General features: G+C 57.5%; 10 protein-coding genes across 10 annotated transcripts; 6 read left to right on the forward strand and 4 right to left on the reverse strand.

The window, feature by feature from the left end:
• The first annotated feature begins 1,319 nt into the window (after positions 1 to 1,319).
• On the forward strand, positions 1,320 to 6,292 carry F5Z01DRAFT_91925 (BMR1-like protein). The gene has a single exon (XM_046267215.1). The coding sequence runs from the start codon at positions 1,655 to 1,657 to the stop codon at positions 6,086 to 6,088; it is 4,434 nt and encodes a 1,477-aa protein (XP_046118664.1). The 5' UTR covers positions 1,320 to 1,654; the 3' UTR covers positions 6,089 to 6,292.
• A 188-nt stretch (positions 6,293 to 6,480) lies between these two features.
• Positions 6,481 to 7,527, forward strand: F5Z01DRAFT_673885 (NRDE protein-domain-containing protein; the record flags this gene model as incomplete). Its single annotated transcript, XM_046264986.1, has 1 exon — positions 6,481 to 7,527. The coding sequence occupies one exon, from the start codon at positions 6,481 to 6,483 to the stop codon at positions 7,525 to 7,527; it is 1,047 nt and encodes a 348-aa protein (XP_046118665.1).
• A 99-nt stretch (positions 7,528 to 7,626) lies between these two features.
• On the reverse strand, positions 7,627 to 9,415 carry F5Z01DRAFT_92364 (uncharacterized protein). Its single transcript, XM_046267221.1, has 4 exons — positions 9,041 to 9,415; positions 8,917 to 8,979; positions 8,391 to 8,847; positions 7,627 to 8,317 (listed from the first exon to the last, which is right to left on the reverse strand). The coding sequence occupies exons 1-4, from the start codon at positions 9,219 to 9,221 to the stop codon at positions 7,789 to 7,791; spliced, it is 1,230 nt and encodes a 409-aa protein (XP_046118666.1). The 5' UTR covers positions 9,222 to 9,415; the 3' UTR covers positions 7,627 to 7,788.
• A 712-nt stretch (positions 9,416 to 10,127) lies between these two features.
• Positions 10,128 to 12,680, forward strand: F5Z01DRAFT_686640 (GMC oxidoreductase; the record flags this gene model as incomplete). The annotated part of the gene is made up of 6 exons (XM_046265986.1): positions 10,128 to 10,712; positions 10,782 to 11,083; positions 11,147 to 11,270; positions 11,330 to 11,373; positions 11,398 to 12,561; positions 12,633 to 12,680. The coding sequence occupies exons 1-6, from the start codon at positions 10,523 to 10,525 to the stop codon at positions 12,678 to 12,680; spliced, it is 1,872 nt and encodes a 623-aa protein (XP_046118667.1). The 5' UTR covers positions 10,128 to 10,522.
• A 1,281-nt stretch (positions 12,681 to 13,961) lies between these two features.
• F5Z01DRAFT_673889 (uncharacterized protein) lies at positions 13,962 to 14,717 on the forward strand (the record flags this gene model as incomplete). Its single annotated transcript, XM_046264987.1, has 1 exon — positions 13,962 to 14,717. The coding sequence occupies one exon, from the start codon at positions 13,962 to 13,964 to the stop codon at positions 14,715 to 14,717; it is 756 nt and encodes a 251-aa protein (XP_046118668.1).
• Positions 14,718 to 14,888: 171 nt separating this feature from the next.
• Positions 14,889 to 16,951, reverse strand: F5Z01DRAFT_92177 (transcription factor Tfb2-domain-containing protein). Its single transcript, XM_046267220.1, has 3 exons — positions 16,500 to 16,951; positions 16,363 to 16,450; positions 14,889 to 16,306 (listed from the first exon to the last, which is right to left on the reverse strand). The coding sequence occupies exons 1-3, from the start codon at positions 16,630 to 16,632 to the stop codon at positions 15,061 to 15,063; spliced, it is 1,467 nt and encodes a 488-aa protein (XP_046118669.1). The 5' UTR covers positions 16,633 to 16,951; the 3' UTR covers positions 14,889 to 15,060.
• F5Z01DRAFT_654748 (HotDog domain-containing protein) lies at positions 16,928 to 18,089 on the forward strand. Its single transcript, XM_046263441.1, has 8 exons — positions 16,928 to 17,190; positions 17,244 to 17,284; positions 17,332 to 17,347; positions 17,403 to 17,471; positions 17,528 to 17,642; positions 17,695 to 17,760; positions 17,811 to 17,889; positions 17,947 to 18,089. Exons 1-8 carry the CDS (start codon positions 17,152 to 17,154, stop codon positions 18,017 to 18,019), a joined length of 498 nt encoding a protein of 165 aa, XP_046118670.1. The 5' UTR covers positions 16,928 to 17,151; the 3' UTR covers positions 18,020 to 18,089.
• F5Z01DRAFT_92720 (uncharacterized protein) lies at positions 17,746 to 19,809 on the reverse strand. Its single transcript, XM_046267223.1, has 4 exons — positions 19,532 to 19,809; positions 18,957 to 19,479; positions 17,943 to 18,909; positions 17,746 to 17,889 (listed from the first exon to the last, which is right to left on the reverse strand). The coding sequence occupies exons 1-3, from the start codon at positions 19,705 to 19,707 to the stop codon at positions 18,181 to 18,183; spliced, it is 1,428 nt and encodes a 475-aa protein (XP_046118671.1). The 5' UTR covers positions 19,708 to 19,809; the 3' UTR covers positions 17,746 to 17,889; positions 17,943 to 18,180.
• A 1,195-nt stretch (positions 19,810 to 21,004) lies between these two features.
• On the forward strand, positions 21,005 to 21,350 carry F5Z01DRAFT_673893 (uncharacterized protein; the record flags this gene model as incomplete). The annotated part of the gene is made up of 2 exons (XM_046264988.1): positions 21,005 to 21,203; positions 21,253 to 21,350. 2 exons carry the CDS (start codon positions 21,005 to 21,007, stop codon positions 21,348 to 21,350), a joined length of 297 nt encoding a protein of 98 aa, XP_046118672.1.
• Positions 21,351 to 21,362: 12 nt separating this feature from the next.
• F5Z01DRAFT_92498 (fatty acid hydroxylase) lies at positions 21,363 to 22,324 on the reverse strand. The gene has a single exon (XM_046267222.1). The coding sequence runs from the start codon at positions 22,211 to 22,213 to the stop codon at positions 21,470 to 21,472; it is 744 nt and encodes a 247-aa protein (XP_046118673.1). The 5' UTR covers positions 22,214 to 22,324; the 3' UTR covers positions 21,363 to 21,469.
• Positions 22,325 to 22,591: the final 267 nt, after the last annotated feature.

The following is a 22,591-nucleotide window of genomic DNA, read 5'->3' on the forward strand; positions in this document are numbered from 1 at the left end:
GCCAATACGGTAAGATACCCACTGCACGCTGACGCGGATACTTTGCGGATACTTTCACTTGTTGGAGAGCCTTCGCAACGAACGACCCGAGAAAAGGAATCGAACTGTCGAAGACTCGAAATGAGTCAACGTGAGAAATGCCATCAGCAAGGGGGCCTGGCTTGCTGGTGGGGTAAGGATTCCGGTGATCTCGCATACGCGCAGGCCGTCTGACTGGCCGGCGAAGGACGCCATGTGCGGGATTCGGCCGTGTGTCTCAGTGCCTTTCAGCCGCTAGGGTCACGAAAAAAGGCTTCCTCAGGCGTTAGCCGGAGCTGGCCGCACTTTGTTTGCGACGGACAATGTTCACCACGATAAACAAGCGACTCACTATTATATCTATCGACACGCAGTGCTTGCGGACCGACCGCCATAGCTGCCTAGCATTCACCTGTGTAGAGGAATGGATGCCTATTGAATGAACAATGGTTGATGGATGGATGGATAGATGGAAGCAACCGACCGACCAACAGTGCCACACAGTGGACGTGGGGAAGTTTTGAAGTTTGAAGCGTGAACGGGAAACCGACTGAAAGGGGACCACAAACATCACTGGTGTCCGTCCGACGTCTGCAAGCGCGCGAGACTGGAGATGGAGGAACGTACGCTGATGAATGAACGCATACTTTTATGATGGTCAATCGAAGCATATGTACGCTTGCTGGAGCCTGGAGGACGCTGCCGCCACATTGACTCGAGGGCAGCCTGTTGGCCCCACCGTCCTGAATCTTACCCGACCACTTTTAATTCATCAGCAATAAGAGGGGCAGCCAGCCTGTCAGGACATGCTTGGTCGACTGCCTTGTCGATATGATATGATTCATCTTCACTCATCCGCCGTACGGAGTACACGATTTGCAGACATGCAGGCGAGCCTGCCGTCCGTCCTGCACGGGGCCGACCAGAAGGTTTGCGACAGATTCGAGATGACATACGGTCAAACATGAATCAAAGGGAGCAGAGTAGGGTGGGGACCCCGGTGGACAGACGCTGGCGGATTTAGAGATGCCAAGCTCCGCATGCAAAGGTCCATTCAACAAAGGTCCATCCTGGAGCACTGATACGCACGCACGCACCACGGCGCCAGAGGCAGAGCCGGCTGAATTATATAAATCGTGCAAGGGTCGCGCCGAGTTGATTTATAATGCTGCCCGCCGCAATCTGAGGCGCACGCAAGGCTACGTACGCATGTACAAGGGCGATCCGACGCGACAGAGGACCCCCTGCTGCGCATATGCTCCACGACATCTCGGAGACTGAAGACTGAAAGGAGTCAGAGGAGAGGCGCCGGCTTTTAACGCCCCCCACCGGTGATCGTCAACCTCTCGCTCGTCTGGGCCAAGTTTTTTTTTTCCCACCGGAGCATATACGGAGTGCCTTCGCTACTTATTATCTGATCCTGCCCAGAACTTTCTACCCTCTTGTCACTCCTTGGCTCGATTTTGCCTACATTCCTTTCTCTTTCCTTTTCCCTCTTCCCGTGTCTGTTCGGCGGCCTCCTATCTAGCGACTGGAGCCGCACCAAGCATTCCAAAACAATTGTTGGGGCGCAAGATCATACCGTATTTCAAAACCAAACAAGTAACTAGTTGTCAAGAAACCACTTGCACTGGTCATGGCCGACGCTTTTCAGCGCGCCGAAGCCAATGTGGCCGCTGGTCACCCTGCCGAGGAAATCGAGGCACCAGCAACCTACCAGGAGTCCGTGTCCACTGCAGAGCACGAGGATGAAAAGGCACAGCAGGCCGCAGAGCGCACTTCGCGCGAACTTGCCCGGACTCGCTCCGGTATCTCAGTAGAGCAGGCCGAGGCCGACTTCCAGGAGCTGCAGAGAGAGTTCACCGGTGTCTCGCGTGCGAGCCGTCGCAGCGGCCGCCGAGAAATGGTCGACCCGGAGAAGAACGTGTCGGACCCCTCCGCCTCGGACGACGGGGGCTCCGTCTTCGACCTCGAGGGTGCCCTGCGTGGTGACCTTGACTCGCAGAACGAGGCTGGTATCAAGAACAAGCACATTGGTGCTTACTGGGACGGCCTTACGGTCAAGGGGCTTGGAGGTCGGGCCAACTATGTCCCCACGTTCCCAGATGCGTTCATCAGCTTCTTCGACTACATCACGCCGGCCATGAAGCTGTTCGGACTTGGTAAGAAGCCTGTCGAGGCGACGCTTCTCCACGACTTCCAGGGTGTTTGCAAGCCCGGAGAGATGGTCCTCGTCCTTGGCAAGCCCGGATCCGGCTGCACGACCTTCCTCAAAACAATCGCCAACCAGCGATACGGATACACCAGCGTGACTGGCGAGGTTCTCTACGGCCCCTGGACTGCGGAGGAGTTTGGCCGCTACCGAGGCGAGGCTGTGTACAACGCCGAGGACGACCTGCACCACCCGACATTGACCGTGGAGCAGACGCTGGCTTTTGCGCTCGACACCAAGATGCCCAACAAGCGCCCCGGCAACATGTCCAAGGCCGACTTCAAGGAGCACGTCATCACCACGCTGCTCAAGATGTTCAACATTGAGCACACGCGCAAGACCATTGTCGGCGACGCCTTTGTGCGCGGTGTGTCTGGTGGCGAGCGCAAGCGCGTCTCTATCGCCGAGATGATGATCACAAAGGGCTGCATCCTGTCCTGGGATAACAGTACCCGTGGCCTCGATGCCAGTACCGCCCTCGACTTTACAAAGTCGCTCCGCGTGCAGACCAACCTGTACAAGACGACCACCTTTGTCTCGCTCTACCAGGCGTCCGAGAACATCTTTGAACTCTTCGACAAGGTCATGGTCATCGACGAGGGCCGCCAAGTCTACTTTGGCCCGGCCAAGACGGCGCGTGCCTATTTCGAGGGCCTCGGCTTCAACCCGCGTCCGCGCCAGACGACACCCGACTACGTGACCGGCTGCACCGACGATTTCGAGCGCGAGTACGCCCCCGGACGCTCGCCCGAGAACGCGCCCCACAGCCCCGAGACGCTCCTCGAGGCGTTCCGCCAGTCGGACCAGCAAAAGGCCAACGAGGCCGAGATGGCCGAGTACAAGGCCGCCCTCGAGCAGCAAAAGGCCGCGCACCAGGACTTTGAGGTGGCCGTCGCCGAGAGCAAGCGCAGCGCGTCCAAAAAGTCCCCCTACCAGGTCGGCTTCCACCTGCAGGTCTGGGCCCTGATGAAGCGCCAGTTCACGCTCAAGATTCAGGATCGCTTCAACCTGACCGTCTCCTGGCTGCGCTCCATCATCATCGCCATCGTCCTCGGCACTCTGTACCTGAATCTCCCCGAGACCTCCGCCAGCGCCTTCAGCAAGGGCGGTCTGCTCTTCGTCGCCCTCCTGTTCAACGCCTTCCAGGCCTTCTCCGAGCTCGCCAGCACCATGATGGGCCGCTCCATTGTCAACAAGCATAAGGCGTACGCGTTCCACCGTCCGTCCGCCCTGTGGATCGGCCAGATCATTGTCGACCAGGCCTTTGCCGCCTCTGAGATTATGGTTTTCTCCATCATCGTGTACTTTATGACCGGTCTCGTGCGCGACGCGGGTGCCTTTTTCACCTTCTACCTCATGATCCTCTCGGGCAACATTGCCATGACGCTCTTCTTCCGTATCATCGGTTGTCTCAGCCCGGACTTTGACTACGCCATCAAGTTCGCCGTCATCGTCATCACCCTCTTTGTCACCACCTCGGGCTATCTGATCCAGTACGACGCGCAGCAGGTCTGGCTCCGCTGGATCTACTGGGTCAACGTGCTGGGTCTGTCGTTCAGCGCCCTCATGATGAACGAGTTTGGCCGCATCAACATGGAGTGCACGGCCGACTCGCTGATCCCCTCGGGCCCCGGGTACGACAACATTGAGAACCAGGTCTGCACTCTCGCCGGCTCCTCGGCCGGCTCGACTTTCATCGACGGATCCGCCTACATCTCGCAGACGTACTCGTACTACCCCAAGGACCTGTGGCGCAACTGGGGCATCATCATGTCGCTCATCGTCTTCTTCCTCATCATGAACGTTGTGCTCGGCGAGTTTGTCAAGTTTGGCATGGGTGGCAACGCGGCCAAGGTCTTCTCCAAGGAGAACAAGGAGCGCAAGCAGCTGAACGCGGCCCTGGCGGAGAAGCGCAAGGCGCGCCGTGCCGACAAGTCCAACGAGAGCGGCTCCGAGCTCCTCATCAAGTCCGAGGCCGTCCTCACCTGGGAGGATCTCTGCTACGACGTGCCCGTCCCCGGCGGCACCCGCCGTCTTCTGAACAACGTGTTTGGATACGTCAAGCCCGGTGAGCTGACCGCGCTGATGGGTGCCTCTGGTGCCGGCAAGACCACTCTTCTGGATGTGCTCGCCTCCCGCAAGAATATCGGTGTCATCAGCGGTGACGTCCTGGTCGACGGCACAAAGCCTGGAAAGCAGTTCCAGCGTTCCACTTCGTACGCCGAGCAGCTTGACCTCCACGAGCCCACCCAGACGGTGCGCGAGGCCCTCCGGTTCTCCGCCGACCTGCGCCAGTCGTACGAGACCCCTATTGCCGAACGCCACGCCTATGTCGAGGAAATCATCTCGCTGCTCGAGATGGAGGAGATTGCCGACGCCCTAATTGGTACCCCGGAGGCTGGTCTAACTGTCGAACAGCGCAAGCGTGTCACGATTGGTGTCGAGCTGGCGGCCAAGCCGGAGCTTCTCCTCTTCCTCGACGAGCCCACATCCGGCCTCGACAGCCAGAGCGCCTACAACATTGTGCGCTTCCTAAAGAAGCTCGCTGCCGCCGGCCAGGCCATTCTCTGCACCATCCATCAGCCCAACGCGTCCCTGTTTGAGAACTTTGACCGCCTCCTGCTGCTCGAGCGTGGTGGCCGCACCGTGTACTTTGGCGACATTGGCAAGGATGCGCACGTTCTGCGCTCGTACCTCAAGCGCCACGGTGCCGAGGCCCGCCCCACGGACAACGTCGCCGAGTTCATGCTCGAGGCTATTGGTGCTGGTTCCGCGCCGCGCGTCGGTGACCGTGACTGGGGTGACATCTGGGACGAGAGTCCCGAGCTGGCCCACACCAAGACGGTCATCCAGCAGATGCGCCAGGAGAGGCTCGCCGTGGCCAGAGGCACCGACGCGTCTCTGGAGAAGGAGTACGCCTCGCCGGTAAGCCACCAACTCAAGGTGGTATGCCGCCGCATGTTCCGCTCCTTCTGGCGGTCGCCCAACTACCTGTTTACGCGCCTCTTCAACCACGCCGCCGTTGCTATCATCACGGGCCTCACGTACCTGCAGTTGGACGACTCGCGCGCCTCGCTGCAGAACAAGGTCTTTGTCATGTTCCAGATCACGGTGTTGCCAGCCCTGATCATGACGCAGGTCGAGGTCATGTTCCACATCAAGCGGGCCATCTTTTTCCGTGAGCAGTCGTCCAAGATGTACTCGCCCTTTACGTTTGTCACGGCCATCACGCTCGCCGAGATGCCCTACTCCATCATGTGCGCCGTCGTCTTCTTCCTGCCCCTGTACTACATGCCGGGCTTCCAGACCGAGTCGTCGCGCGCCGGGTACCAGTTCTTCATGGTGCTGATCACGGAGATCTTTGCCATCTCCCTGGGCCAGGCCAACGCGTCGCTCACGCCGTCGCCGCGCATCTCGGCGCAGTTCGACCCGTTCATCATCATCACGTTTGCCCTCTTCTGCGGCGTCACCATTCCGTACCCGCAGATGCCCGGCTTCTGGAAGGCCTGGCTGTACCAGCTCGACCCCTTTACGCGCCTCATCGGCGGCACCGTGTCGACCGCGCTGCACGGCATCTCGGTCAAGTGCCGCCAGGGCGAGCTCAACCTGTTCACGGCGCCCAGCGACATGAACTGCGGCGAGTACATGGAGCCCTTTTTCCGCAACGGCGGCCCGGGCTACCTCGTCTCCAACAGCACCCAGGACTGCGAGTACTGCGCCTTCCGCGTCGGCGACGACTTTTACACGCGCCTCAACATCTCCTTTGACCACCGCTGGAGGGATCTCGGCATCTACGCGGCTTTCATGGGCAGCAACCTGCTCATCCTGCTGCTTGCGGTAAGTTCTCCCCGGCGTTGATTCAAAAAAAAACGGATACTAACGAGTCGCAGAGCCGTTTTGTCAACTACAACAAGCGATAAATGCTGCGTCAAAGCGTGAAACGTGCCTACATATAGATTTAATGCGGGTAGAATGGGTTTTCCGTGCATAACGCCCTTTGCAAGCCGTGAACGGCTCAAAAACATACTAATCAATATAGAATAATATACAGATAGATTCATACTTTCTCTTCTAATTACGCTGATTCCGTGTGTGATCATGTGGCATGCAAGCACATGCCAATCAATCCACCTACCCTACAACGTACACTAGCCGCCCGCCTCTCTCACTTCATCAGGCCATTTCCTCTTCACTCTACCAACACCATCTACCTCCATCCTTCACCTATTTCCTCACTTCCATCCGCCAACATGTGCATCGTCTTTGTATCCATGTCGCACCCAGACTACCCCCTCATCCTCGCCGACAACCGCGACGAGTTCATCCTCAGACCCACGTCCCGCCCGCACTGGTGGACGCACACATCGCCCACCAACGGCCACACAACGCGCATCCTCTCGTCGCGGGACCTCCACCGTCCCGAGCGCGGCACATGGCTCGGTGTCACGGAAACGGGGCAGATCGCCGTGCTGACCAACTATCGCGAAGTGGACGCCGCTGGCCCCTCGCCCAAGGGACGCCGGAGTCGCGGCGGCATGGTCACGGGCTTCCTCTCGGAGCCGCCGGCCGAGTACATCGGCGACAGTGTCCGCCGGCTCGTGGAGGAGGGCGAGGGCGTCAAGGGCGTGGGCGGGTTTAGTATGGCCTGTGGCAAGATGGCGCGACGGGGGGATGGGTTTGCTATTGTGTCGAATAGGGCGGATACCCTGGGTGACGTGCCCATTGTGCCGGCGGGGCAGGGACGGTGCTGGGGCTTGACGAACACGACATTTCGGAACGGCGGGACGTGGCCGAAGCTGAGGGATGGGTTGACGCCGTTTGACGAGATTGTGGAGGGGACTCAAGGAGCCGCCAAGGGCGAAAAGGCCGAGGGGGCGCTGCTGGAGAGGCTGTTTGCGCATCTGAGTCGGGATACGCTCGTGGGGCACGAGGACAGGAGTCTGGCGGAGAACATTCAGGATCTGAAGACGAGCATCTTCATACCCGCCCTGGGCGGGGCGAAGCAGAGGGCGGAGATGGAGGAGGCGAGGGCCCAGGGGAGGGGGACGTGGCCGACGGATGATGAGCTCGTGGCCGAGGCGCCGGAGCACGGGGTAGTGACAGGGGAGCAGAGCCATGAGGATGTGGGTTTCGAGAGGGGGATGTATGGGACGCAGCGGCAGACGGTGGTGATCGTGGATCGGGAGGGCCAGGTTGTGTTTGTGGAGAGGGCATTGTGGGATGCGAATGGGCATGCTATACCCAAAGGCGAGGGGGATGTTGTGTTCAGGTTTGGGATAAAGGGGTGGGCAGGTTGAGGGTTGCGGGAAGCAGTGGACGAGTCCTCCATGGCGAGAGCAAAGGCGTGGTAAAGAGGTCTTTCGCGAAGAAGCTATCTAACCATCGTATCTAGATCATGTCCGTGATGGATGATTGTATCGTCGTCGAGGGCTCTCTCCACGTCCAACCTAATCCCACAAGTTCTCAGAGGGTTGGATACATGGGATGCGAGTCCACATGTATACATTGGGCACATCCTGCATTTAAGCACAACTCTGCCTTGGAACAGAACAAGATCTTTACAGGACACGCATGACCTTCTTCCGCCCATACTCGTCGCGGTCATGGCCGTAATCCATGTTCTTGTTGGTGTCCTCATAGGTCATCTCCACGTCGGTGGTGCGCACGATGCCATCCTTGACGTCTATGATACCGTCCTGCGACCCCGTGGGCGTGGTGGCCCTGCAGTCTACCTGGCCGTTGGCGTGCATGGACTTCATCACGAAGCCATCGTCTGTGTCGTCGTGTAGGCGCGACGCCCCCATGGGCCGGGCAAGGTTGGAGCGGAAGCCGGTCGCGCGGCTGGTGTTGGCTGGCTGCGCGTGGCCTTGGTACGACGAGTTGAGATCCGAGAAGATGCTGGGGAAGGCCTGGCGGAACAGCGGCCAGAGGGCAGGGATGGAGGCGGCGATGATGGCGAGGTTGCACTCGATGGGCGAGACGGCCCAGCCGAAGGAGTAGTAGATGTCCTTGGAGCCCAGACCCGCGTAGAACTGGTTGAACCAGTTCACCAGGAGGACGAGACGAATGCAGGAGACGACCGTGACACTGTTTAGTTTTCACCCGCAGGTTAGCAAGCAGATTCTTTGGTTTTCGTTGTTTCTTTTTTGCAGCAACTTACAGTCCACCGAGAGCAAAGACACAGAGGAGGGCGACCTTGAGTCGAGTCCGCAGCTGCAGACCGACAAACGCCCAAAACGGCACGGCCAACACAGCAATGTCGGTGGCGATGACGATGCCGTTGTAGGCGTAGTTGAAGCTGACGTTGTCGATGCAGCTGCGCCTATAACCGGGCGTCCAGTTGAGCGACATGGGGCTGCACTGAAAGAGGGTGACGCAGAAGATGGAGATCATGCAACCGGCGTTGACGGCCTGGAGAGCGTAGACTGTGTAGCGGATCGGCTTGTGGACGCCCGTCAACCGCTGGTCGAAGGACAGGACCGACGCCTTGACGAAGCCCAGGATGGGGTGGTACAGCAGAATAATCAGCCACTCGTACAGCTTGGCTTTGCTTTGCTGATCCAGCGAGAGCTCCGGCGCGTCCCAGTAATGGATTCCGACGTAGCACGACTTGACATCTATTCGCAAAGGACACACCTGTTAGTCTGCGCAGGGAAGTCAGTCTCTCTTCAGCGTCTCCGACTTACACATGATCAATGTATAGAACCAGCCAGTGTTGACAGCCATGGCAGCAACCATGAGGTAGTCATCTGGATCAAGACACGTTATTCAGGCCCTTCTCTCTCCCTTCCTTGGCTTCAGGAGACATACCGACGCCGATCTGCTTCGACGTCCATCGCGCCCATAGCCGGAGGCCGACAACGAGGAGCGACAGAGTCCACAGGATGCAGATGACCGCAAGACCCAGATGGTAGAGCCAGTTCAGCTTGGCCGGCTCCGGGAAGTCCGTCCCGGGCGCCCACGCGCGGGCAACGAGTTCGAAGGCGCTCATCGTCAAAGCACGCTGTCGGGAAGAGCTGATAATGAGCAAAAGGTGGAAGACAGCGGCGTCCGTGGGGTTCTTGTCAAGTCCCGGGCCAGGAATTCTAATATCGGGAGCAGTCAAGTACGTGTAGGGAGGGAGTGGCAAGTCCAGCCCTGATCACAGGGGGCGGCGTTGAAGAATCCAAACACCCCCCGGACTGAACCTCGCGATGCCCCGGACCATATTGCGTGCAGTCGAGAGGGAACCCTGGCAAGGCGTGGTACCTGACCTGCATCCTTCTCCGCGTGCTCAGTAGCGATTCGTCGGGGAGCGTCCCTGACCTGGGATCCTTCAGCTGGCAGAGGCCAGAACGCATCAGCGCCCTTTTCGCCCTCGATGCCCTGTAGGCTGCAGGCTACTGCCAAGATCTCTGCTGTAGAAAGGAGACAACAATCCGGCACTTTATATTAAGCATAAGATCGAGGGGAAAGGGATGAAGGTCTTTTTGTTTTCTTTTCACTAAAAGAGCAGGAGTCAGGACCACCTGGCAACCATGAGCTGTCGCAAATCGTGCGCAAGATCGGTCAAGTTGCTCAACCCTCGAGGCCATCCCCGCAACTTCTGCGATCGTGGATCAGCCTGTCCTGTCTTGACGAGGAAGAGATCAGCACAGAGATTTTGACGAGGCCGAAAGCCCAGGGTCGCAGTCGTGTGAGAGTGAGACTGTGAGTCTTGGCCAGGAACGAGAAGACAGGGGGGAGCGTAAGGTTAATAGGTTAGCATAGGGGTCCGGAGAATCATCCGCATTTATCCACGCAAGCATAAATACACAGACGGCTTGGCATCCTTACCCTTGCCCCTTCTCATCATTGCTGCAGCCGAGCCTGCACCTCCAGGGAGGAACCACGAAAGGGTCAAGCAGACCTGGAAAGGGGTCCAGCAGTCAGCCAGCTAGCTACCAAGTTCTTTTGACGGGGCACATCACCGTCACGCCACCGTCCGACAGGCCATTGGGCCTGCTCTTAATCAAAGTGGCCCATCACTCATGCGTGACAAATCCCACCTAGCGTGGCCATGGCCCATGGCCGGCGAGCTTTCCCACGTTGCCGGGGATCTCTCGGGTCTGTCGTGTCTCCGTTCGTTCGAGCGCACGCGTAGGGACCGGGTCCCGGTAGGATATAAGAGAGAGTCGCGATAATCTTTCCTCTTCTTCTTCTCTGAGCTCGTCTTTCCCAAGAGTAGCAACTGCATCTGCTCTCCTGTCGGGTATTCATTCTCTTTATACACCACCCATCCTCGTGTCCCATATTCCCCCGACCAAGACAACCATGCGTCTCCTCAAGGCCTTCTCAATCGGCGCCTGCATCCTCGGTGTAGTTGAGGCCCTCCCCCGCCACGCCCACAGGCTTGCCACGAGGCAGGTCACCGAGCTCCGGGATGAGTATGACTTTGTTGTCATTGGTGGTGGTACCGCCGGTCTGACCGTCGCCGATCGCGTTTCGGCTGCCTTCCCCAAGAGTGAGTCGTGAATCCTTTCAATGTTTGCCATGTGGCCTGCGAGCTGACATGGACGCTCCCCCGTACCAGAGACCGTTCTGGTCATCGAGTATGGCAAGATAGAGGGGACCGTCGGTTACTACGACCCGCCCGAAGATGGCCGTGGTGCCAGCCGCCTGGTCATCAGCTCCCCTCCTGTTGCCAGCGTCAACAACCGCGCTGCCACCGTCATCCTTGGCATGACTGTTGGCGGAGGATCTGCCGTCAACGGGCAGTTCTTGGACCGTGGTTCCAGGCACGACTACGACGAGTGGGCGCGTCTTGGTAGCCCTCAGTTCGACGACAGCCCTGACAAATGGGACTGGGAGAGCTTTGGCCCCGCGTTCAAGAAGGCGAGTCCTTGCCCAATCTCCCCTGATACCGGATCCTTTTACCCTTGCTAACAATGTTATTAGTCTTTGTTTCTCACCGAGCCCAGCGATGAGCTTGTTGAGGAGCACGGCTACACTTGGGATGCCTCTGCCTACGACGGCGACTCGATCGAAGCCTCTTTCCCGCCCTTCCAGTGGCCTGTCCAGCGTATGTGTCCCCCAGACTGACACACTAATTGATGACAAAGAAGCTAAACTTCCCTCCAGAGGTTGCGCGCCGGGCATATGAGGAGTTTGGTCTTGAGACACCCGTCAGCTGTGACAACGGAGACAAGCATGGCGTTTGCTGGGTTCCCTCGGCCCAGAACTCGGAGACTGTCGAGCGATCCCACGCTGGTGTCGGTCACTACACCAGGATCGCGGACTCGCGCTCCAACCTTGACCTCCTCGTCGAGCACAAGGTCACGCGCCTCATCGTCGACAGGGACGAGAAGGCCCCTCCCGCTATTGAGTTCCGCCCCGTCGCCGGTGGCGAGGTCCAGACCATCCGCCCCAAGCGCGAGGTCGTCCTGTCGGCCGGTGCCATCCACACGCCCCAGATCCTCCAGCGCAGCGGTGTCGCCTCTGCCGAGTACCTCAAGTCGGAGGGCATCGAGCTCGTCCAGGACCTCCCTGGTGTTGGCCAGAACTTCCAAGACCACTGTGGCACCCCCCTGACCTACTCGTACGATGCTCCTCTCCCCAACGAGGCCGAGGTCATCAACAACGCGACCTACGCGGCCGAGGCTGTCGCCCAGTTCCGTGAGCGTCCCGCGCGTGGCCCATACACCCTCGCCATGGGCAACACGGCCGCCTACGCTGCCCTCCAGAACGTCACACCCGCGTGGGAGCAGATTGTCGCCAACATCCGAGCCCAGATCGAGGACCGCTCTGCTCTCCAGTACCTGCCCGCCAGCGCCACTGAGACCGTCCAGGAGGGCTACCTCGCCCAGCTCGAGATCATCGCCCAGGCTCTGGAGCACCCGGAGCACCCGATCCTCGAGATGCCCTTCCACACGGGCCCAGGGACGGCCTTCCTCCTTAAGCCACTCAGCCGCGGCTCTGTCGTCCTGAACTCGACCGACCACGATGCCACCCCCATCGTCAACTACGCCACTGGTGCCAACCCCATTGACCTCGATATCATGGCCACCTACGTCGACTACTTCCGCAGGCTCTACGCCACCGACACGTGGCAGGAGCTGGGCGCCGTCGAGGTCGCCCCCGGTGCCGACGTCACGGAGCACGACGCCCTCATTGAGTACGTCAAGGACACCGTCATCCAGTCGCTCATGCACCCCTGCTGCACGGCGGCCATGCTCCCCCGCGAGAAGGGCGGCGTCGTCGACTCGAGTCTCTCCGTCTACGGCATCTCAGGTCTCCGTGTTGCTGACTGCTCCATCATCCCTACTGTCCCTGCTGCCCACACGACCACGACGGCGTACGCCATTGGCGAGAAGGTACGAGATCCCCGGCTTCCCCTGGTTTCTGCTCTTGAAAGGCTGTGGTCACTGACATTTGCTATCTGCAGGCTGCTGAGATTATCATCAGGCGGTGGAAGAAGGGTTGCAAGCATTAGAAGCCTAGTACCGTACTCACTCGACAAAGTCGCCAGCGCTGGACTGTCTTGGAAGGCAATATTCTTAGCAGAGGTAGTGCTAATATCGGACAATACTTAATATAACCTATAAGCATCATTAAGCCACCTGAAGTCTATACAGGGCCATGGAGAGGTCTATATACCTTAGCACTGGCACTCATCCATAGTAGCTAAACAATAGGTAGCTAGATTTTGCTTGTTAGCGCTAGCGACTTTGTCGAGTGAGTACGGTGTCGCCGTGTATGCCCTTGAGGATCATTGCGATCAGTGTTTGGACAGGATACATTAATGTGCTACTCACTGCCATCGGCCGTCGGCCAGCTCTCAAATCGACACGATGTTGAGCAACACTTGCGGCCCAACGGAGATTCGATGATAGCCGGCGAAGATAGTAAGCCTGGTGACGTTGGGGGGTGACTGAATGTGCGATATGTGCATTGTGTAGTAGGTGGTAATAAGTAGGCAGAAAAGAGAGAGGACGCGGCAGTTTCGTGAATACCTGACCTACCTGTATCCAATAACGTCACCCAATATATGGTGCTGTCAGCTGACCATGACGGGTCGTCCCTTCTTGTTGTAAACAACCGCCTCATCCACCTCTCCTTATCCGATAGCGCTGGGCCACATCGCGTCTTCCACATTGACGCGTCTGTCTCTCGCCATGCCGTGCGTGCTTTGCACAATAACACTCTCTTTCCGGGATACGTGAAACGTGCACCCTTTGCAATGGACGCACGAATCGGCTCTCATGGCTCCAGGCCTCCCAGAACAAGAACACGCTTTGGCATCCGAAGAAAGGCTCCTCGACTTCACATAACATCCCCCATGGGTCCCGTCAAGAACTCTCGAGGTCCTGATTTCTCGCGTAGCGAGACCTTGATCATGGTCGACGCGATCAACGACTGCGTCTCGCCAAAAATCCCCAGCGTTATGCCATCAAGCACCAGCGTCAGGAAGAACGTGGCAATACGCCGGCCAGATCCCCGGTCAGCATCCTCCTCGCCGCTCGGCCTTGGATCGGCAACAAATCTGCCGCTTTCCTCGACGTCTCTCCTACGCACGCCTCCAAAGTTGCGCATGCCAGCATTCAGCACGTCGCCTCGCGCCTTTGTCTGCCCAGCCCTCCGACCCAGCGCCACCCTCACAGCGCTGCCCAGGTTCGACTCTGCGCTCCCACAGGATGAGAACATGCCTCCCGAGGGAAGTCGCGGCTAGAAGCCTCACGAGACCTCCTCAGGCAATCTCCCTCGCTCGAGGACGATGAACGTGCTCCACGAACTCAAGACTTCGATATCACGATCATCCCTGAGGACTACCACACCGCTCAAGACAACGGCGTCGAAAGCATCTCTCTCGTCCCAGAGCACAATTGTGCTCTCATTTTCGCCTCTTGCGTCTCCCGCACCGGCCATCGAGGCGGGCTCTCCGCAAAGCTGCCCGGCCACGCGCACACCTGAGCCTGATCCTTACATTGTCAGTGACGCGATGCCTTCCGCATATTGGAGTGGCAGATTCATGTCCCTGTTTGACAAGTTTTCCACCCAAGCTCTGATTCCAATACCGCCTGGTCACATAGCTCTGCAGGCCACTGATGCCGGAACCGGCTTGCCATCGACATTGACGGCGCTTCCAGAAACGCATCATCCCCTGACGGCACATCCTACCACGAGACCAAAGGGCGCAGGTCTATCGACAAATCCCCGAGACCCAGCAACCGAACAAGAAGAAATTCTACAAAGAGTCTTTCGCCGCCTGGAGTGCATGTGCTCTACCGAGGAGGCCAAGGCGTCGCTGCAGGAGTGGCGGCAGGCCTATGCGCAAAAGTACAAGCAGCCGCACCTGCTTCCCTACAAACGCGTACAAAGGACATCCCAGGCACAGCATCAGGAGAACAAGATATCAAAGTGGATCGGCAGCGGCAGGCGAAGCTTGTCCTCGTTGAAGGAGGCCGCCGCATCGGGTCGCAGTGCGAAGAGGGTCGCAACTGAAAGGGGACCGGTGCCTCGGCCTATGTGAGGTGCCATGGGTTGTTTGAAGGCAAGCGATTCGGTGGGCTGATGATTCACTCTCTCGAAGGGAGGTGAAACCGCGTTTTGGAGGCACTCTTGGAGGAAGACCAAAGACCCTCGGTGGGATGATACACCGTATGAGGGTGGCAATGATCGTCTGCATGGCAACTAGCTTGGGCGTTATTCGGAAATTTTGGTACCTTTTTTTCCTTCTAGCCTCGTACTCTCGCGAGTCCATAATCAATGTAAAACGCCTGTACAATCCAAGTGCACGCCCACACTCTCGAGTGACATGAAGCCGATGGTAACCAAAAACAAAAACGCCTGGCCCGAAGAACCCAAGTCTTTCCTCATTCTGCCTTTTTGCGTATCCGCAGATAGTCCCTGATCTGCTCGTGCTTGCTCGCAAAGAACATGCCCGTCTTGTCGCTCCGCCATACGAGCACGCCAATCTCCTCGGCGAACCCGGCGATCGCGAGGTACTCCTTGTGATCCTCAAACTCCTTGAACAGGAAGCCCACGGTCGTCTTCATGCGCTCATTCTCCAGCTGCCAGAGGCGAATCTGGTCAACAACGGTCGGGGGCAGGACGGGTTTGGCGGTCTGCAGCGCGGTGCGGTGCATCTGCTCGTGCGCGTGGGCCGCGAGGTACGCAATGATCTGATCGGCCGTGATGCCGAAATTGATGGCTTGCCGGATCGAGGCGCGTGTCAGGCGACCGGCCACCATGTCCGGAAAGCGGGAGGTGAGTTTGCAGAACAGGGCGAGGACAGCAATCTGCAGCGTGGAGTGGGTGTAGGCGTAGACGCGGTAGTTCGTCTCGACGACGACGCTGCCCTTTTCGGTCGAGCCTAGGGGCCCGCCGGACGTCTGGACTGCTGTTGTCGCGGCCGTCACGCCCTCGGAGATGGAGCGCAGGCTCGAGCTGGAGCCGGATGTGAGCGTCGTCGCCAGCCTGGTCGGGAAGAACATGGATCTCTTATGATGCGGGACATGCACAAGGCCAAAGTCGACTAAGGACGGGAGCATATTCCGCCTCTGTTCCGTCAGGGCGTTTGTATCGTACGCTCGACCAAGTTCCATGCTGGCCAGGACAAATAGAAAGGACAGCATGTCGACCGCCTCCAAGCCGGCTTCGCGGTTGTTGTCCATTGCCTCAAGCCACAGTAGAAGCAACGTCCAGACCTGTGCGTTGGCTTCCTGAAGTAGGAATGTGAAGCCTGCTTGCGTGATGCCGATGCCGCCTCCTGGACGTCGATCGACGAGCCGCCCTGAGATGATGAGTTCCTTCACGCTCTTGTTCGGGCCATTGGCCTCTGCGCTGGACTTGTAGCCCACGGAAGAGACCACAAAGTGCAAAATGTCCTCCCACTTCTTCTTCGCGTATCGATCGAGGAAGTTGATGTCGATTTCGGTCGGGACGGTCAAATTGGACGGAACACCAAACGATTGGTGTGTGCCCCCGCCGGTGAGCGCGAGGCGCATCGAAGTTTTGAAGTTGGGGGAGAGCTGCATCTCCTGCGGTCTGTCGCGGGACGGCGCGGTGATGTGGACAATGTGGAATGCCTGCAGTATCGAGAGTGCCTGATCTTTTTGCCTGTCTCCAGTCAGAGGCTGTGCCTCGGCGCGCAAGCAAAAGAGGGAAATGGCCACCTTTTCGCATCGGGTCGCACCCAGAGCTCGAGATCATGGAGGAGCATCGGCTTGGGCATGAAGAGCATGCGCATAACAAATGTTTTGGCTGGCAATGAGCATCATGACGAATCTAAAGAGGACGTTTGTTGGCCTACCGAGTTGGGGCAGCATGCGCCGAAAGATGGCAAACGCCGTCGAGGGCTGCTGGTAGAGCTTCCGAAAGGTCGTACCTGGAAGCTTCTCCAGGTAATCCGTGAGCTGGAGCGAGGGTGCCGTGCTGACTGACATGGTGGCGGCTGATGATTCGTATGTCAGTCAGGCCTTGAGGTGGTGCTATGGCATGGTCTGAGTACGGCGGGAGAAATGCGCCTGGTGGGATATGAACGGAGTGGTGACGATGTTTGACATGGCGTGAAGTTCAAGGTGCACGAGCCGTCAGAAGTTCACGGCTTATCGAACTCTTATCGACAGCGCGATAAGGACGTCATGTCTCGCACCACACCTGGTACCGGGTACCTTGGACATGTCGGCGTCGCGACTGGGAGTACTCAAGATGTTGAGCGTAATTCACTACTCATACATTGTAAATGTTACCAATAGAAACGTATTGAGTGATACCTAAATCTCAAACTCTTTAAACAATATAATGAATTCCTTTCACGTTGATCCTGTTGCCTGCAAACCTTCAGTAACCGTCTCGAAATGCTCCTTCGGCAATCCACGGCTATAGAGTCTATAGAGCTCATGGAAATGCACTCAGCCCTTCTTTCACCCGTTTAGACAAACTCAGTTACACAGCCGACGACCATGTCGAAGCGCCTGACTCCAAAAGTGTTCACACAGAGCGTCAGTACACCTGTGGCAGTGCACATTGACACGCGAGGCTGACCCGACCATAGGTGCTCCGCGCGTTCATGAAGGAGTCTGGCCTCGAGCCAACGTGAGTCCCAATGCCTCGCCGAAACACAGAATTCTGACCATTGGAAGCCTTCTCGGAGCCAATGTACGTATCTTCGCATTGCGACTCGCGCCCGAGGGCCAAGGACTAACCTGCGCAGCGCTTTCGCATCACAGACGCGTCCAATGGCCGGGTCGATTTCGAACTGGACATTCACCAGAATCACACGGTGGGCCTGACCTAGCCACCGCAGTGCTTCGCACAGGAAAAGCTAATAAGACCTAGAATCGCCTGCAGACCATCCATGGCGGCACACTCGCTGCCATGGTCGACCTGGGCGGCTCTCTGGCCGTAGCATCGACGGGACGCTTCGCGACAGGCGTCACGACGGACCTCAACGGCAAGAAGACGCCCCACGGCACCGCTGGTTCATTCAAGCTAACCGACTCAAGTGTCATATCTGAGCCCTGGCGGCAAGGCTGGCGACCTGCTCACCGGCACTGCCATTTGTGACAAGAGTAAGTGACTTTTGTGAGCCGCGTTACAAGCTGCTAACCACCGCCACAAGTTGGCAAGACGCTGGCGTACACGACCATCACATTCAAGAACAGCAAGGGACAGCTCGCTGCTCGCGGGAGCCACACCAAGTACGCCCTCGCAAATACGCATCCCTTGATAGGACGGCCTCACACTGACGCATGTAGATATGTCGCTGGCACCTTGGGAGAGGACGGGCCCTTTGTGGCGCCCGCAAAGTACGTCGAAGAATTGGATTAATCCAGTCCGCATGTTTGCTATTACCTCAACCTATAAACATAGAAGCAGAACGCCAATAGAGCTAACAAACATTGGTATCATGACAAACGCCAGTGTATGTGCTTCCCAAACTGTCGCTGAAAACACGCAACGCCAAAAGAAAAACCCCTGTGCCTCCTTGGTTAGTTCTTCTCCGGGTACGGCAAAGTCTCAGAGATCGGCGGCCTGCCGTCAGCCTGGTGGTTCAACCCCATGACTTCTTCGTGCTCGGGCGGTGGTTGCGACGATATCCCCATCCCGTACCCGTCGGCGGGCCCTGCCTCCGCCTCTGCCGGTACCATAGGGGCTACGATGCCGGAATTGTAGCCGTCACCCTGGGGCACAGGTGGTCGGTAGCGTGATGGTGTACCGCCGAGACCGAGACCATCTACGAGGTCATCATCGGCGGGCTCGTTCTGTGGTGCAGCCTGCTGCCAGGGTTCTGGTCCAGCTAGTCCTGGATTCGGATGAGCCGCCGGCGCTTCGGCAGCTGCAGGCGGCGCGGCACCAGCTGGGGGTCCGTTGTTGGCGCCCGGGGCAGCAGAGTACGCTGGCGGATCGACATTCATATCTTCTAGAGGTATGTCCTGGCCGTCTCCCGCCTCCTGACCGTCTCCCGCTTCCGGGCCGTGCAAGAAGGGTTGCTGTGTCGACCACAGTCCGCCGCGCTTCTTTGCTGCCAAGGAAAGCAACATGACGACAATGGCGAAGATCAACCAGGTATGAAAGACAATCTCAATCAGCTCAATGTATGCTGGTTCTGGGGGCGTATGTAGGATGTCGTTAAAGTCTGTGAACTTGAGCTGATAGATGAGCTCGTACGTCGTTCGGAAGAGCAGTGCGCCGCAACAGAGCATCAAGAACAACAGGGGCTAGCAGGTTAGTTTCATGGCCTGATAGAACACATAGGGGAACCTACCCAGTCTAACCGTTTGTCTACCCGGCTCGGTAGCCAGATCATCGTCGAACGCACCAGCGTCGCTATGCTGAGCGCCCACGCGATCACAACGAACGAAAAGTCCAGCCTGGTCGCCACGTTGAGGAGGTAGCTAGAATACCCAACTTCCGTTTCCAGGTTGTACAAGTCTGTGTCGAATGACACATGCGCCTGGATCTTGATGCCCCATTCCGCGATCGCCAAACCTCCCAGGATGCCCGCCAAGGCAAACGAGCCGATCTTCATGGGCTTGTCGAGCCGAGATGGCTCGCCCGTTCGGACAATATTGACGCCAACCCCTAGAAGGATCACGGTCATCCAGCAGCAGATGAGGAGGACGCAGTCGGTGAAGCGCGAAACAGCCGAGAGCTCGAGACTAGCTTGCCGTAGTTTCGCCAGCATGTTGTATTCGTCTTCCGTTACGAACCCATCTTCGTTCGCTGTGCGTGTGACTCGAGAGAAGGCTATCCATACGGCGTCGGCGCAAAATTCGGTGAAGCAGAACCTAACCGGGTCAGCGATACCATCTCACGATAAAGGGGTCACCAGAGGCATACAGGATGAAGAAGACAACGGCGAATCTCGCCCAGATGAGGCATTGTCGCGCCGGGTCGTTCCGTCGGCGCGCCAGCCAAAACATCGAAAACCCTACGATTGCGGCTATCACCAATGTTACGGCGAGCAACGCGCAGTGCGCGACGAAGAACTTCTCCGTCCGCGAGAACGGTGCCATGATGATGGGCAATTCGTTTGTAGTCTGATTTTATGTGAATTTCTTTGTGGCCCGAGAGTCTCGAGCGATTCGGCTCGCCGCGCAGGCGAGGCGAACGAGACCGTTGCAAGACAGGGGCAAGTCGGCGCTGGCGATTGAGGCTATCGAGGAGGCGGCGCTGCGAAGCGGTACGCGGTGGGCAATTGAAGCGAATGGCGACTAGTGATGAAATGGGCGGGATGGATGTTGAGTGGAAGAAACGATGATACGCGCCTGGACATCAACGACGACGGCAGTGGTGGGTTAATGAATGATGTCCCTAGAGACGGCCTGCAGCGCAGTTTGGCGATCGACGCGTGGTGTTTATTAACGTTAGATCTGGACGAAGATGGAACCCCCCCGGCGGAATGAGGGCTCGAGGGGCTCGGGGAAATAAAGGGGTCCAGACTCCAGACGTCTGTCTGGCTCTGAACTGGACTGAAGGATCGACCCCGGCTCTCGTGGGCTGATGAATGATGTACGTATTATCGCTGCTGGAATGCGCCCCTTCCCGCTTCTGCTCTACGTATTGAGTTCTATTACGGTAGGTGTACCCGGGTGCGCCGCCCTCGGCGCAGCTGCCAAGTCATCTGGGCGAGAGCCTGAGAGGCAGAGGCTAGAGATTGTGCCCTTGGCAAAGCGAGGTGGTACGCGGATGAGCACCGGCAGCCAGGAACAACTTACGAATCCCAGTGGGCCAGTCATCCATCAGCCAACAAATTAGGTTTCGGGGAACAATCGGAATTTACATGTACTATTGAAGCTAACGAACTATGCAATACGAACAAGTGCCTAATAGTTCTCGCTAGAGAAAATCCAGAAACACGCTGCCTTCGCATCCGAAGCAAATGCCGTCTGCCGAGTACGGAGTTTCCACAAGAAGCAGCGGCGTTAATCGATGTCGCAGCTCCACATCGCGGTGAACTTCATCTCAGGACGAGACACTGCTCCCAAGCTTCCCAATATCCCTCAAGTCGTACAATATCGTGAGCTGCACTCGGCGCAAGAAGAGGCTGTCCAGCGAGGCTGTCAGCAACTTTCATCTACTGTGACAATGACGTCAGTTAGTCATGGCGACGTCACTTCACCATGAGACAATCCAGTCCATTGGGATCTAGATCCTGTTTGCTCATCACGTTTGAGAGGGAACAGTTAAAAGGGTCGAGGTTCAGTTTGCTTTCTTTTCTTCGCCAAGAACTTCTCCCAGCTCGCCAACTCACATTCCGTCACAAAGAACCCTACCGTCCCATCTGCCATCCCCCGTATTACCAACTACACCATGGCCATCACCACTGCAGTATCGGACTTCTTCGCGTCCATCTACGAGCTTGTGTCCTCCGTCTTTGGCGCAGCCTACTCTGTTGTGCACAGTGTGTTCCTCGCCACGTACAACTTTGTCGTCGGCATCTTGTCGCTTGTTGGCGACGTCTTGGGCGGATTCGTCGACATCAGCACCGGGGTCGGAAAGTTCATTGTTGGTATGTCTCAAACAAGCCCTTGTATCACTGTGTTACTGACGAGTCGAAGGAAACATTGTCATCCTGTCCGTCGGTGCCCTGGTCGCTTTCTTGTACATGCGCAACACAACTCAGGGGCAGAAGCTGGCGCAGAAGAAGACCAGCTAAGAAAAGAAGGAGGGGCCGAACACTCGAGCAGCGCTTGTAACGATGAAGTGAGAATGGAAATGGGAAATGAGAGCGTTATGATTTGCTTCAGGTAGTACACAAAGCAATATACCCCCGTGTTATTCGATCTTGCTGCCTCTCTTTTCGTCTGTGCCATGGATCCAATCTAGCAGACCAAGTCCGCCGAAGTAGACGTTGAACCTCTCGTGATGTCGGTCATGTTTCCGCGCCGCGCCATGTAAGAAGTCGAAGCCGCTGTGCACAGTGGCCGTCTCTACAAGCTGCCAAGCGAGGAATGCCCACATTGTGAGGATGTGTGTGTGCAATAGCAATGGTGGAAGTGCAATCGGCAGTGTATTGGCCATGATATGCTCGACAGGATGGGCATACTGCGAAGCAAACGACACCGGTGCTGTGAATCGGTGGTGGAACTTGTGAATGGCCGCATACAAAGACCGGGTGTGCAGGATCCGGTGGGAGTAGTAGAACAGGGCCTCACGAGCCAGGAGGCAGATGAGGAAGTCCTGGCTGAAGTCTCTCAAGCTCGGAAAGCTAGCAGTGACCTGAAGTGCCGGTGGTCGATTCGCCAGCACAGCCAAGGCGGCCAGGGATAATTGAAGAGCAAGGACAATCCCCTGGTTTTGAACGGAGACCTTGGCAGCGTGCTTGATATCTGCGTTGCTTGGCTGTTTGGGCGCCGGCTGGATCTTGTGCCTTGCGGAGAAGCTCGGGGCTATGATATCGAGGAGTACAAACAAGGTGCAAGGCAGCCACCAAAAGACGAGTTGGACGAGCTGAGTGCCGACCACGTCAATGACATGAGGGTCATAGTTGGCCACGACAGTCGCCCACGAGGATATCATATTGACGGTGGATCAAGGCTGAAACCATGAACATGTCAATAGAAGAATCTTTCTCAGTGCTTTTAGGTCTAAACTCGTAAGGGTTGCCGAGGCACCAATGCTCGTGATTCTGCATCCCCCGCATACGGCGATGTGCGCTAGTCAATGGAAGTAGCCGGTTTAGGTTGGTGATAACTTGGGAGGGTGCTGCCACGCGAGGTTTTTGCCTGGTCCATTGGGCTTCAAATTGAAGCCTTGAAGATGACTGCGCGACGCTGGTGGCCGTCGCCGACATACCTTTGGCGCGCAAGGCTCACCCTAGCCAAACCGCTTGCCAGTCGACTCAGTGCTGCCTCTCCACAAGGCCATAAAAGCGAGGGGCGGGGACATCGGTAAGCG

Source organism: Emericellopsis atlantica (assembly GCF_019669845.1).
Source record: "Emericellopsis atlantica unplaced genomic scaffold F5Z01scaffold_12, whole genome shotgun sequence".
NCBI classification, from domain to species: domain Eukaryota; kingdom Fungi; phylum Ascomycota; class Sordariomycetes; order Hypocreales; family Bionectriaceae; genus Emericellopsis; species Emericellopsis atlantica.

Excerpts from the sequence above, each read along its gene's own strand:
- F5Z01DRAFT_91925 (XM_046267215.1), top strand. The coding sequence starts at position 1,655 with ATGGCCGACGCTTTTCAGCGCGCCGAAGCCAATGTGGCCGCTGGTCAC.
- F5Z01DRAFT_92498 (XM_046267222.1), bottom strand. The coding sequence starts at position 22,213 with ATGATATCCTCGTGGGCGACTGTCGTGGCCAACTATGACCCTCATGTC.
- F5Z01DRAFT_92364 (XM_046267221.1), bottom strand. The coding sequence starts at position 9,221 with ATGAGCGCCTTCGAACTCGTTGCCCGCGCGTGGGCGCCCGGGACGGAC. Across the intron at positions 8,980-9,040 it reads GTCGAAGCAGATCGGCGTCG|ATGACTACCTCATGGTTGCT; the intron begins GTATGTCTCCTG and ends GTCTTGATCCAG. Across the intron at positions 8,318-8,390 it reads GTCTTTGCTCTCGGTGGACT|TGTCACGGTCGTCTCCTGCA; the intron begins GTAAGTTGCTGC and ends AAAACTAAACAG.
- F5Z01DRAFT_92177 (XM_046267220.1), bottom strand. The coding sequence starts at position 16,632 with ATGTCAGTCAGCACGGCACCCTCGCTCCAGCTCACGGATTACCTGGAG. Across the intron at positions 16,451-16,499 it reads GCGCATGCTGCCCCAACTCG|CCAAAACATTTGTTATGCGC; the intron begins GTAGGCCAACAA and ends GCTCATTGCCAG. Across the intron at positions 16,307-16,362 it reads GTGCGACCCGATGCGAAAAG|GCAAAAAGATCAGGCACTCT; the intron begins GTGGCCATTTCC and ends GACTGGAGACAG.
- F5Z01DRAFT_92720 (XM_046267223.1), bottom strand. The coding sequence starts at position 19,707 with ATGGCACCGTTCTCGCGGACGGAGAAGTTCTTCGTCGCGCACTGCGCG. Across the intron at positions 19,480-19,531 it reads GCCGTTGTCTTCTTCATCCT|GTTCTGCTTCACCGAATTTT; the intron begins GTATGCCTCTGG and ends TGACCCGGTTAG. Across the intron at positions 18,910-18,956 it reads TAGACAAACGGTTAGACTGG|CCCCTGTTGTTCTTGATGCT; the intron begins GTAGGTTCCCCT and ends CTAACCTGCTAG.
- F5Z01DRAFT_654748 (XM_046263441.1), top strand. The coding sequence starts at position 17,152 with ATGTCGAAGCGCCTGACTCCAAAAGTGTTCACACAGAGC. Across the intron at positions 17,643-17,694 it reads CGTCACGACGGACCTCAACG|TGTCATATCTGAGCCCTGGC; the intron begins GCAAGAAGACGC and ends AACCGACTCAAG. Across the intron at positions 17,761-17,810 it reads CACTGCCATTTGTGACAAGA|TTGGCAAGACGCTGGCGTAC; the intron begins GTAAGTGACTTT and ends CACCGCCACAAG.